The sequence below is a fragment of the Lepisosteus oculatus genome, chromosome 9, assembly GCF_040954835.1.
Source record: "Lepisosteus oculatus isolate fLepOcu1 chromosome 9, fLepOcu1.hap2, whole genome shotgun sequence".
NCBI lineage: Eukaryota > Metazoa > Chordata > Actinopteri > Semionotiformes > Lepisosteidae > Lepisosteus > Lepisosteus oculatus.
The window spans coordinates 1,581,206-1,592,716 of NC_090704.1; the positions used below are offsets into that span (position 1 = coordinate 1,581,206).

The window sequence follows — 11,511 nt, forward strand, 5'->3', positions numbered from 1 at the left end:
GCAGAGAGACCAGATAAAAGCATTCAACGTCCTCAAAGGCACTGAAAATGCCAATCTGGCGCACTCAGTGTAAACAGCGAAACACGAACCAGAGGGCACAAGTGGAAACTACCTGGAAGTGCGTTTAAACCGAGAGCTGAAGGCACTTCCTTAAGCATGGAAGAAGCCAAGCAGCCATGCTGTGAAGCCGATACCCTGGCTTCTTTAAACACATTGCTGCATCGGTTGGCTGCTGACTGCTAGATGGGCTGAATAGCTTTTTACTCGATTGTATCTTTTCTTATGTGCTTACAGGACCTGGAGACAAACGTGAGCAAATGGAGTGATTTTAACTCCATTCTGTACTTTTGCACTCGACCTCCCATCAGTATGTGTGAAAACAAACTGCGATGCGCCCTGTGTGGCGTTAGTAATGAAACACGACTCTTCCGAGCTAGCAGTACTGCTGAGACACTGCTCTGCTGCACCCACTGTAGCGCTCCGGTCCTGCGAGGATCAGCCGCCTGCTGCAGGTGACCCCGGGCCTCTGAACTGAAAGCTGACAGTGGCTTTTAACCTCATAAGACAAAAGACTGGCAGCTCCAAAAAAGGACACACTGTACAGTCAAGAAACCCAGAATATTCAGGTTCTTTCATTTTTCTGATTTGTGGAGGCCTTTCGGCTCATCTTGGATGCTGGTAAGTAGCTTATGGATACAAGGATCTCGTTCAGCTGTTTCTGGAAGGATCCCAGGGAATCTGCCTGGATAACGCGGCTGGGTGGCTCCAGACCCCACACCCATCTGTGTGAGGACCCTTTTCTTTCCTTCTTTTCATGGTTTTAGTCCTAAATGCACATGCTTTACATTTACCATCATACCCACGGGCCTTTGTTATACTAGTGAAGAAGCCATCTGGCTTCAATTTGTGAATGCCTCCTACAGTACCTCTTAAGATTCTGTATACCGCTAAATAGTCACTTAACAGTAGTCTGTTCATGACTAAAGATATTCAGTGCCTTTAATCTGTCTGTATTTGCCATTCCTTTGAGGAATTGTGCTGCAGGGTCTGGCCTGTGCTCATCAGGAAAGTACTGCCACTGGTTAGACTGAGGAGCTGTGCCGCCCCAGCAGGTCCCAGCACGAGTGATCTCAGACGGCAAGAATGAACGGTTTAGAATTGTGCAATAACAACAAAGAGTGCTGCTCACACTCGAGTCAAGGGACGTAACTCCAACGAAAATTCCTCCGCCATTCAAAACCTCCGTCCCCGCAGCGCAGCACAGAGCAAGACCCCGGCAGAGGGGTGCAGCCAAGACCAGGACAAGCTTCGATGTGCACGGCTGGGGGAGACGTCATGCAGGGCTCCGCGGGGCTCAGAAGTGCAGATCCGCTCATCGATAAACAATTTCATCTATTCTTCCTCTCTGGACGTGCAGCTGCAGGCGCAGTGCAGCAGGTCAGCGGAGTGGCCTGACAATACGCCAGCTGTGTGTATCTCCTCTCCACACCCTGCCCTCAACACTGACAGCATTTTTCAGCGCATGAGTCATTTTCTAGCGCAGACACAAACTGTGGTCTTCAAGCAGAAATGCCACTTGTCAGTTTTTCTGCTGCACACTGCACTCTCCTCTTTTACACTATGGATCAGATAGAAATAGAGGGACGTCTGTCAGGTACCGCAGAAGAGCCCAGATCTCTGTGAGTGATTTACACCGCGGCAGGTTCCTTGTGAAAACCCTCAGTCGTTGTGAAATACACACTTCGACCCCCGGAGCCATGCTGACAATCGGCACTTCTGGCATTTAAATAAATAACAAACACTTTCTTCACAGGGCTTCCCATGGCTTCTCGGCTCACACTCTTCCCACTGATTTGCTGTCTAATCACGTTGTCAGTGTCGGCACGCTGGAGTGCTGTGTCTCGGCTGCACATGTCCGCACACCTCAGAGCACAGGTCTTATCTTTGCCAGCGGCGCCTTCAGACACCGGCCAAGGCCTCTTGGCTTCCCTGGAACACGGTTTTATTTTATGGCGGTGACCCCCAGGAGGCGGTCAGTCTTCCATCTGAACATTCAAGGATTCAGAAGAAGCAGGGACACACAGCTAGGGACAGCCTTGACAGCCTGGGCTCCTGCCAGCACTCGTACCCTGGCCTCACCTTGGGGACTTTATCAGCCAGGCTGTGAGGCCTGACTCCCACACACGAGAACATACTGTAACAAGACAGAGGGCAGGGGGCCATTCAGCCCATCTTGCCTCTTTGGGAGCCAATTGATCCCAGTATCTCATCCAGCTGTCTCTTGAAAAAAAACACAGCATGACTGGGCGGCTTGTTCCCTACTCCCACCACCCTTAGGGTAAAGATGTGTGGCCCGTTCTGGGTCATGTTGGCGCCAACCTCTCACTCCCTTTGCCATGTCAATCACCCTGGGCCCTTCTCCCCACCCCCCCCCAAAAAAAGAACCCTGCAAAGAATGTCTGTGTAACTCACCCCTCAAAAAAGTCAGGCTGGCTGAGACTACGTATGATGGCCTCTGAAGCAATATGTCACAGCATTCTGCCATGATTTTTTTATTAAAGGTGAGAAGGAGAAAGCGGAGGCGCTCAGGGCTCTGAGCCTGCCAGCATGTACCTGTGAGTATTGCAGACTGTTCTCTAAGCCCCTCCCGTGCCTGAGGAAGTCAGCAGTGGGACCGGAGTGTGTCCAGGTATACCCTTTCCAGCTAGCGGAGCCTGGTAGGAAAGCACTGCATTTCACAAACATATGGATCTGGAGTCCCGTCCCGTCATGTTGTAGTGGATAAAGCAGTTAGAAAATGGGTGGATGGGTAGATGTGCAGTATTTACTGTCCCCACAGATCTATAGGTCTAGAAATCCTCTGTTTTCTACACAACAGGGGCTCTTTATCATGTGGCTGAGCCCTCCTCCACCTTTAAAAACATTCTTGTCCATGGGGACCCTCGGACTGAGCTGTGATAAACGCCAAAGGCAATATAAAACCTGCACTGCTGATATCGATAACTTGGTGAGAAACGTAGCACATCAGATGGGCCGTCAGCTCATCTGGGCGTTAGTTCTGACGAGGGCCAGGCCTGCCACTGAGTCAGAGAGTGGACATTTAACACTCGGGGTGGAATCTGGCCAAGCTCTCTGCCCCAGGGCTGGGCTCACCCCGCGAGCGGCCGCAGCCTCAGGAAACGTGCAAACAACACCTCCTGGAAGACAGCGAGCACTTGATGTCCCTGCCTGGTAAACAACACTATAAAGACCTGTCAATCGCAGAATAACATCCCCTTCCTTTTCCAAGCTTACAGCTCTGTAATGGAGACTGTGGCTACAGAAGAGTTTGCTACTTATAGATTAAGCATGGTTACCTGGATTCATTTCAGAATAAATGAAAACGCACTATATTTGAGGTTTTGATCCCCCTCCGGGCAGCAGCAGGAATGAGGAGAGAATCGGTGCTTACTCTATCCCGCAGTGTCTCCATGTGCCAACGGCTTCTTAGCTCTGCTCAACACTTGCACATTTCCCATTTTCCTCTCTTCTGCATTTTTAGAAACTCTGCCCCATCTTTGCACAGGCTACACATTCAAAACAGGCCAACAGCTCCAGGTTTTCCAGGTCTCTCAAAAACACCCTCATGCCGATACGTAGAACAGGAGAGTGCGATTGTTTTAGAACTGTAAAAATATCTCTCAAGAACAATAGGGCTCTTCTGAATCTGGGAGCACAGTGTCCTGGAGGTATTGGTTTTGATTAGCTTATTGCAGAGCACAATGGTAAAACAGAATAGCTTTTTGCACACATTGAAACTGCAAACACTTTGTAAATAAACTGGTGCCAAAAGTATGGAGAAAACTGTTCTCCTTAAGAAACAAATCTCACACTGTACAGGGTCTTGGTGGATAGAACAAATCTGGTGACCAGAAAATCGATTGATGACTTCAAGCTTCTTCATCATAAAGAGTAATGTATCCCTTTATATATTTTGCAAACCGCCCTAATAATCCAATGCAATGGAACTTTAATAGGAATTCTACACAAAATTCTACAGGGTGCAGTAAACTAGTCCTCTAATTTTACAAGAAACAACTTCATATTATTATTCAGTTTTACAAATTCATATTTGAAGGGAAGGGGAAATGTAAACATCGTTTACTTTAATACTTCAGTAAACTGGTTCTTACTTTAAAGACTACAGCTTGCAGATTAATCTCGGTGGTGTTTCTTAATAACAGGTCCAGCAGAGTGAATTAACTTTCTTGTGAACACTGTATTATCTATCTCTCCCTGTGCGTATACAAATACAGCAAAACACTTTCTACATATTGCTCTAAATATTTTTTTGGGAAAAAACAACTGGCTGGCTGCCTGGCGAAGAAGTCCGAAAGAAATCTCATTCTGTGCTCTGCGGGGAATCGTCTCTTCGACGGGACAATGATAAAACTCAGAATAAACTCGTGCACAGCAAGGGCAAGCGCGTAAAGAAATTAGATTAAGGAGAACGCGAAAAAATATCGTTTCGATCAGGAACCTACTGCAGGGTATACTGTCACTGGAAGTTTGAAAAAGTATTCTGTCATTTTTTTAGGGGGACATTCTGTCGCCTAAGGATCCGCAGTCAATTCAATTCAAGGTGCTTTATTAGCATGACCGATGAGTAGTTTCTCTGTGTGCTTTATCTTTCCCCTGAATCCCCAAAACTAGTTCACACATGTTAGACACCACTCTTAACACCAGAAAGGCCGTTCATCCCATCTAGCCCGTTTGGCAGTTAGTAATGAATGAATCCCCGGAATCTCATTCAGCCGTTGCTTGAAACGTATCGGCTGGGCAGCTTGTTCCAGACTCCCACAACCCTTTGGGTAAAGACTTGTCTCCGCTTCTCGGTGTCAAATTAACTTCATTGTACTTTCTACTTGCGCTCTCCGGCTCGTGTTTCGCTGCTTCAGCGCTCCAGAGAGCACTTGTGGCTCTGGATGGGCGATACGAATTGCGCAAAGGAAAACAGCAATCGTGTAACAGAAATGTAAAAAACATCTACAGCAGCTCACACCATCCAACACTAGGCACTGCGCGTAACACTCCCACGACTACCCCTTTTCTCTGGTTCTGTACTGCATAACTGCAAAGCGTGATACTCGGAAGCAGCCGGAAAGCCTGGCTGCTACACGCCGAGACCGCTCGGCTCCTCAGCGCAGCGAGCTCTGCTAGCTGAGCGCAGCTCGTCCACAGACCCAGCTGTGTGTCGCAGGGCCCTGGGCAGCGCTGCAAGACAGGCGCCCAACAGCTGGGCAGACGAAAAAAGTTTACCCCAAGAACCCCGGTACCCTTCAAGGCACAGAAGAGTGGGGCTTGACACAGACTTGACACGTTCTTCTGCGATACAGTGAAATTATCACCACTCCCGGGACATTTGCTGTCTAGGCAGCATTTATAAATGCAATCACGCTGTCCCGAGCTAATCCTTAGGACTATCTGAGGACTACTGACAATCTTCGGCATGCAGCCGACACGGTAACCTAACTCTCTTTTCCTTTTCGTGGATTTAGGAGGAAAACAAGAGAAGCGGAAGAAAACGAAAACGTCCCGATCGCAGCAGACCCGAGGCACGGCAAACCCAGCCGAGGACTGCGCGGGGGACATGGCTTAACCCAGGAGATCAGCCCTCAAGTACGGGCAACGCCGCTTACACACACACACGCACACGCCGCTCCGCAATCCAAGCACGACCCGGACTCGCTCTGCTCGGCTCCGTCCCTTGTGGGAGGGAGAAAACAAATAAAACGTGATCTGGCTCTGGTACACAAAACAAAACGAAACAAGGCTGCTGTGCATGTGAATACAACAAAAGTCGGGACGTACCGTGCAGATTCCGTCCGAGCTGTCAAAAAGGAGCCCGATCTTAGCCGAGGGGCAGCTGTTGCAGGAGACTGCGCGTCCAAGCCTCACTGTCCAAACCCACCGCTCCTGCGTCCGGGCGAGCGAGCGGCCGCGCTGGAAGACGCCGTTGTTTTTCGGGATTATATGAGCTACTCTCTCGTTAGTAAAAGTTTAAAAGTCTTAATGAGGCATAATCTCCGCTCTCACTATCCACTGCTTGTGGGGGCGGAACAAACAGGAGGAGCCTGTTCCCCGTGCATCACCCATCACTCAAATCCAGCGCCTGGCCTCATTGGAGACGCGCACCGAAAAAAAAAATATATATATATAAAAAAAAATAAAACAGCCCGAATTAAACACATCTGGCGGAGGCTCATTTCAATACTACGAGAAAATAGGATCTGCGGCCAGATGATTACTCTGACATGAGGTGTTTCGTCCAAACTTAAAATCTGATATAAAATGGCTGTCAAGAATTGAAAGATGAAAAAAAAACACGTTTAATATAATCCTTTTTCTAATGCGAGTTAGGGAACGTGTTTTCAAATGTATAAACTAGGCTGAACTGAAAGCGCGTTAAAAAAAACATTGCAGTGCGCCATAGCCGAGATTGAAGTGGCGGACACAGGCAATGTTTGCTACTCAACTCTGTCGGAGCTTACAGTATAAAAAGAGAAAGCGTGATCTGGTCTTTTCAGGTGTTTTATAATGTGTGGCTCCTTGATGTGTACTTTGAAACAGTACAGATACAGCGGGAAACAAACGTTCACGATTCAGCAAAGCAGACTGCGAGAGAGTGAGGGAATGAGACTGAGTTTTAAAGCAGTTCAATGGGTCCTTCTGGAGATGGAGAGCAGTCAATGGAGAACGGATGGCAGAGCTTTTAACAGCTTCTGCTTGAAGCACAGAACAGCATGACCTCAAGAGTCAACACTGGACAACTAACTCAAATGGTTTCATAAATCAATTAAGAAAAGTATTAGAAACAACAAAGATCTGTATATATATTTTATTTTAGTAAGGCTTGGGAGAAAAATAAAAAGGAATATTGCAATGAAGGCCTAAATAAGCAATTAAAGTTTTTTTTTTTCAGTATTACAACAAAAGGACATATTTAAGCAAAAGGACTGTTAATGATGAAGTCAGGTGTCCTAGAAATGGGGTTTAATGAGTATTTCCTCAGCCGGTGACAATGACATACCTCAGATGCAGGGAAGACGAAGAGCTGTATCAAGTAATATAACTGTGATTATAAAGGATAAATGCTCAAATTGGGGAATTGAAATTAGTGGAACGCCACAGCAGTCTGTACCAGGACCCCTGCATGAAGATTCTGGTGTGGTTGAACTGATCAAGTCCACAGCTGATACCAATACAGGAGAATCAGCAAACACTTTAGAAGAGGCAAAGAACATGTAAAAAGATTCAGATAAGTAGACAGGAGTAGCGTCTCATGTAGGCAGTATAATTTGAAAGCATGATTACAAAATGGAAAAGGCAGTGGGAAATGGGATCTTATGAGAAACACTCTGGTGTTTATATTGACACACCTTTTCGTTTTCATTGACAATGTGAGGAAGAAATAAAACAAACAACAAAGAGGTTAAGATATGTAGTTAAAAGTGTAGAATTGGAAACAAATGGTGTTGTGTTAACATTTGTTCAATGCACTAGCGAGCTCTAATTTAGAATAAGGTGTAGAATTTTCAGTATGGAAAGAAAATATACTGCTTCTCTGGAATCGAGTGTCCAGATTTCCCTGGATTAGTAACTAAGAGATTGTGGGTTTAAATCTCAGACGATACAGTGCTGTTGAACTCACCTGTGTGAAGCTAAAAATTCACAGAGCAGCTCCTACCATTAGTATTCTGAAGGCAAGGCATAATCAGCCATTGTATTTGAAACATTCCAGTCATTAGTAGAGAACAGTTTTGAAATCACCTGCTCGCCGTGCTGCGTGTTTGCGAAGATCAGTGGTTGCGGGGCAGGCAGGCGAGGGCTGTTGTGAGAGAGAGACCAAGGTTCTAGCCTTGAAGAGAAGCTCCAGAACAGCAAAAATAACCACCCAGCTTGAGGCAGGCCCGATAAACTGCCTCCTGATTGCTCAAGGGCCATTCCTGAAATCAGAAAATTGTGGAAAAGTTAATTAATTTTCTGCATTTAATAATCATAATAATAAACTGTATTTTATATAGTGCCTTTAAAAGTGCTTCTCAAAGCACTTTACAGTAAGAAATAAAGTACACAACGAGAGGAGACAGCAGAATCACACAGTTACAATAAGAGTTTGGAATACAGTAGGAAAGCACAGGGGCAGACAGAACCAGTTAACCAGTTATTTAGTTTTATAAATGGATTTCTTTTTCCCTTTATGTATTTTAGCTAGATGGTTCGTTTTTGTATCTTTTAGTCCTCACACAAGTTACATTATTGCATTTTACTAGATGTCCTGAGCTTTTGTTTTTCGTAAAAGCCATTTCTGTGCATGGTTGTATGAAGAAAAAAGTTTTAATTTCACATACATAAAAGGAAACTGATGACCTGACAGTTTGGTTAGGAGAAAAAACACAGCACTGTTCTGAAGAACATTAAAAAGGTTTCAAGCAAGAGTTTAATTCATAACTAATTAACCAGTAACTCATTCGTCCATTTCTTGAAAGGTATCAGAGTCCTTTTCGACAGTATAGTGAATTAGCTTGTTCCCGATCCCTTTCATCCAAAGAAAGTTCTGTTCTTTTCAGTAATGCAAATTCCAATTTCCACTCACAAGCCAAGGTCTTTGTGCTGCTGTTGACTCTGGAGTGTTCCCTTTGATATCAGTTCTGGATCTGGAACATTTGTTTCAAACTGTCAGTGAATGGTGTGTCTTTACTGACATAAAGTCCACAGGTCTTTGGTGTAACCAGTTGCCAGATGTTAATTCTACTTTATATTGATATCATGTTATATAATATTTTATATATTTGTAGAAGGTAGGGCTGAAGGAATATAATGGTACTGGTTGGAAATTAATTCTCAAAAGAGATGAGAATCCTTCCTTCTTTTGTTATAATTAAATGTATTTTATTAATGAAAATGACAAGCTTACTTTTTTAGGTCACAGAAACTTCCTGTTCTCTTTGAAATCCATAATAATGTCTCAAATGTACATATAAGACCCTCCAAATGTAAGGGGGACAGCAACTGCATTAAGTTTGTTTAGAGAGCTCAATAGGTTGCTTTCTTAGGATTTCAAAATCAGGTTTGATGGTTGCAGATCCATTTATGTACAAGGAAGACTTGTCAAGACCAACTAAGAAGCAATAAGTAATTTTTAAATTGACCAACTTTTGTTCAAATGCACATTTCTGTGTCAAGCTTGCCATTCCTTCACTAAAAATACAGTGCCTTCCAAATGTATTGGGTCAACAAAGCCATAACTTATTTTTAACAAGATGCTTTCATCAAGGAATACAATAAACATTTTAGTTGACTGTAATTACATCCATGCATTTGAGCACATCATAGCAAAAATACACTTGTGTCCATCCAAGGGGCCATGAGTACTGGGGCACGTTCCCTTTCAGTACATGTTCCTTTGAGACAATAACTGCATTCAGTTAGCAACATACTGAGCTCTCTAGGTTTTCTTGCGCTGTTTGGTCTTACATCTGTATCAACTGCACGTTCAATGGAATTCACGTCTTGAGGTTGCTGTGGCCATTCCAGGATTTCCCTCTTCGTGCCGCGGGTGAACTCATGGCTTGCCCTGGCGCTGTGCTCGGGGTCACTGCAGTGCTGGTCAGAGAGGTCTCCCGTGGGGCGTCTGCAATTCCTTTCTTTTTCTGCACCGTAACCTTTCAGTTGCCATGGTAAATTCTGACCTTGGCCTCACCTGTCCACACTGTTCCACAACACCTCTGTGCTTCCCGTCAAACACTAAACTGGCTTCTCTGTCCTGGCTGCCAGTGAGCGGTCTACAGATTGTGGTGTCGCCTTCGTAATCCTGCTGTCTCAGTCTTCTGCAAGTGTGGGTTTGGAATTGTGATACTTTCACTGCAATCTGGATGTCACCAACTGTGTTTTTAGATTTTCCTTGACATCTCAGATAACTTTTCTGTCAATACCTACAGCCTGTTTCTTGGTTGACCTGATCTAGGATGATTGGTAATTAGACCTGTTTATCTTCTTTGTTATATTCCAAATTGCTGTTGTTGGTTTACTCCATTTCTGCACTATAGTTCTGATATTTTTTTCCTTCAGCTTCACATTTGCCTACTTTTCTTTATCAGAAAGTTCTTTTTTGTGTTCTTTTTAACTATAAACACTGAAGTCAAAGCAAACCAGGCTGATGGGTTGCTCTTTCATGACCCTAATTCTACAACAGCAAACATCTTAGCAACTAGACACACCTATCAGCCAACTGCTACAATATTTTTGCTCCTTCAAAATAAGAAGATGTTTTAAGCTATCCTAAGAGGGAAAAATGAATTGATTTTATTAAAAATACATAAGAACTGTACTTACAGTATCAATCTTTTTTCCATGAGTAATGATGAAAGAATGAAAAAGAACATACTGAAAATCCCATTGTTCCAATGGAGGGCATGGCAAAATCAGTAAAAAACATTGCATAAAAACCACAGACTTTCGTTAGCTTTCTTGACAATAAATACTCGTGATTTTCCTCGTGACCTGAGTTTTGCCAGAGTTGGAACATGCAGGATTAAAACCACTGAGTTTGCAACGTCCTGGAAAAGAAAACATTACAGAGAACACAAGACAACATCATCGTTGGCCCTGCTGTGTGTTGAACCATCCTTATCTGGGCTTCTGCACAGCTGATTAGAAAAGCTATTATCTTATCAATGACAACGGTTTCGTATCAAGGCCATGGTCACTGATTCTGCACATGTGGAAAGGTCTGGATGTTCTCATTGCTTCTCTAATGGGACTTTTGCAATTATGCGCAAATAGCATTCAGCGCTGGCTTCTTTTCAGCCCCCAGCCCTCCTGCGAGAAACGGAAGGTCTTTTGACTCAGATTCGAGAGGCCGAGGCTCTGTAAAGCTGCTGGGATTCGTTTCATCCAAGAAAAAGGCTCGTTAACACCCTTTCCTACCCAGAAAAGTCTGCTTTGTGACGAATGGGGTTTGCCCCACTACGTTATTCACCGTTAATTATGTTGATAACCATGTGAATGATAAAGATAATGTCATCTAAGTGCCTTTCTCCTCATCAAATACAAGAGTTATATCTGAAGAGGAATTGACAAACACAGTAGCTGTGAGGAGACCTCTTAATGTGCTTGATCACATCACTGGGTCAATTTGGTCACTTTTAGGCAATATTGGATCAATTTGTTCTCTATAATGAAAACCAACAGACAAAATGCAGGATAATTAAAATAAGTATTGTTGTCCAGGGCTTTTGTATTCCCTTTATTGCTATTTACACATGGTTTGGAAAGCACTTTGAGCTGCTATTTGTATGAAAGGTGCTCTATAAATAAAGTTTATTATTATTATTTGTTTATTGTATTATTTATTCTAAGAGTCAGGAATCCAATGCATCTTTTAGAACACACTGCTTCCACCATACAAAAGGTGATGAGTGAGAACCCTGGATGTCTAGGTGCTCTGAAATAAAGTTAATTAGGCAGAGC

At 44.1% G+C, this 11,511-nt stretch overlaps 1 protein-coding gene across 2 annotated transcripts in view; it reads right to left on the bottom strand.

Annotated features, from left to right (window-relative positions):
* Nucleotides 1–10,463, bottom strand: part of tgfbr3 (transforming growth factor, beta receptor III) — an 88,109-nt gene extending 77,646 nt beyond the window's left edge. Inside the window, exons 1-2 of one of the 2 annotated variants that reach the window (XM_015355227.2) lie at nt 10,375–10,463; nt 7,810–7,985 (exon numbers count right to left, since the gene is read on the bottom strand). In XM_015355227.2, the coding sequence (XP_015210713.2) occupies nt 7,810–7,983 (174 nt within the window). In that variant the 5' untranslated portion in view covers nt 7,984–7,985; nt 10,375–10,463. Of the gene's footprint in view, nt 1–5,850; nt 6,107–7,809; nt 7,986–10,374 lie in introns of those variants that run through there. The other variant, XM_015355228.2, reaches the window with a different exon arrangement.
* Between the last annotated feature and the right edge of the window lie 1,048 nt (nt 10,464–11,511).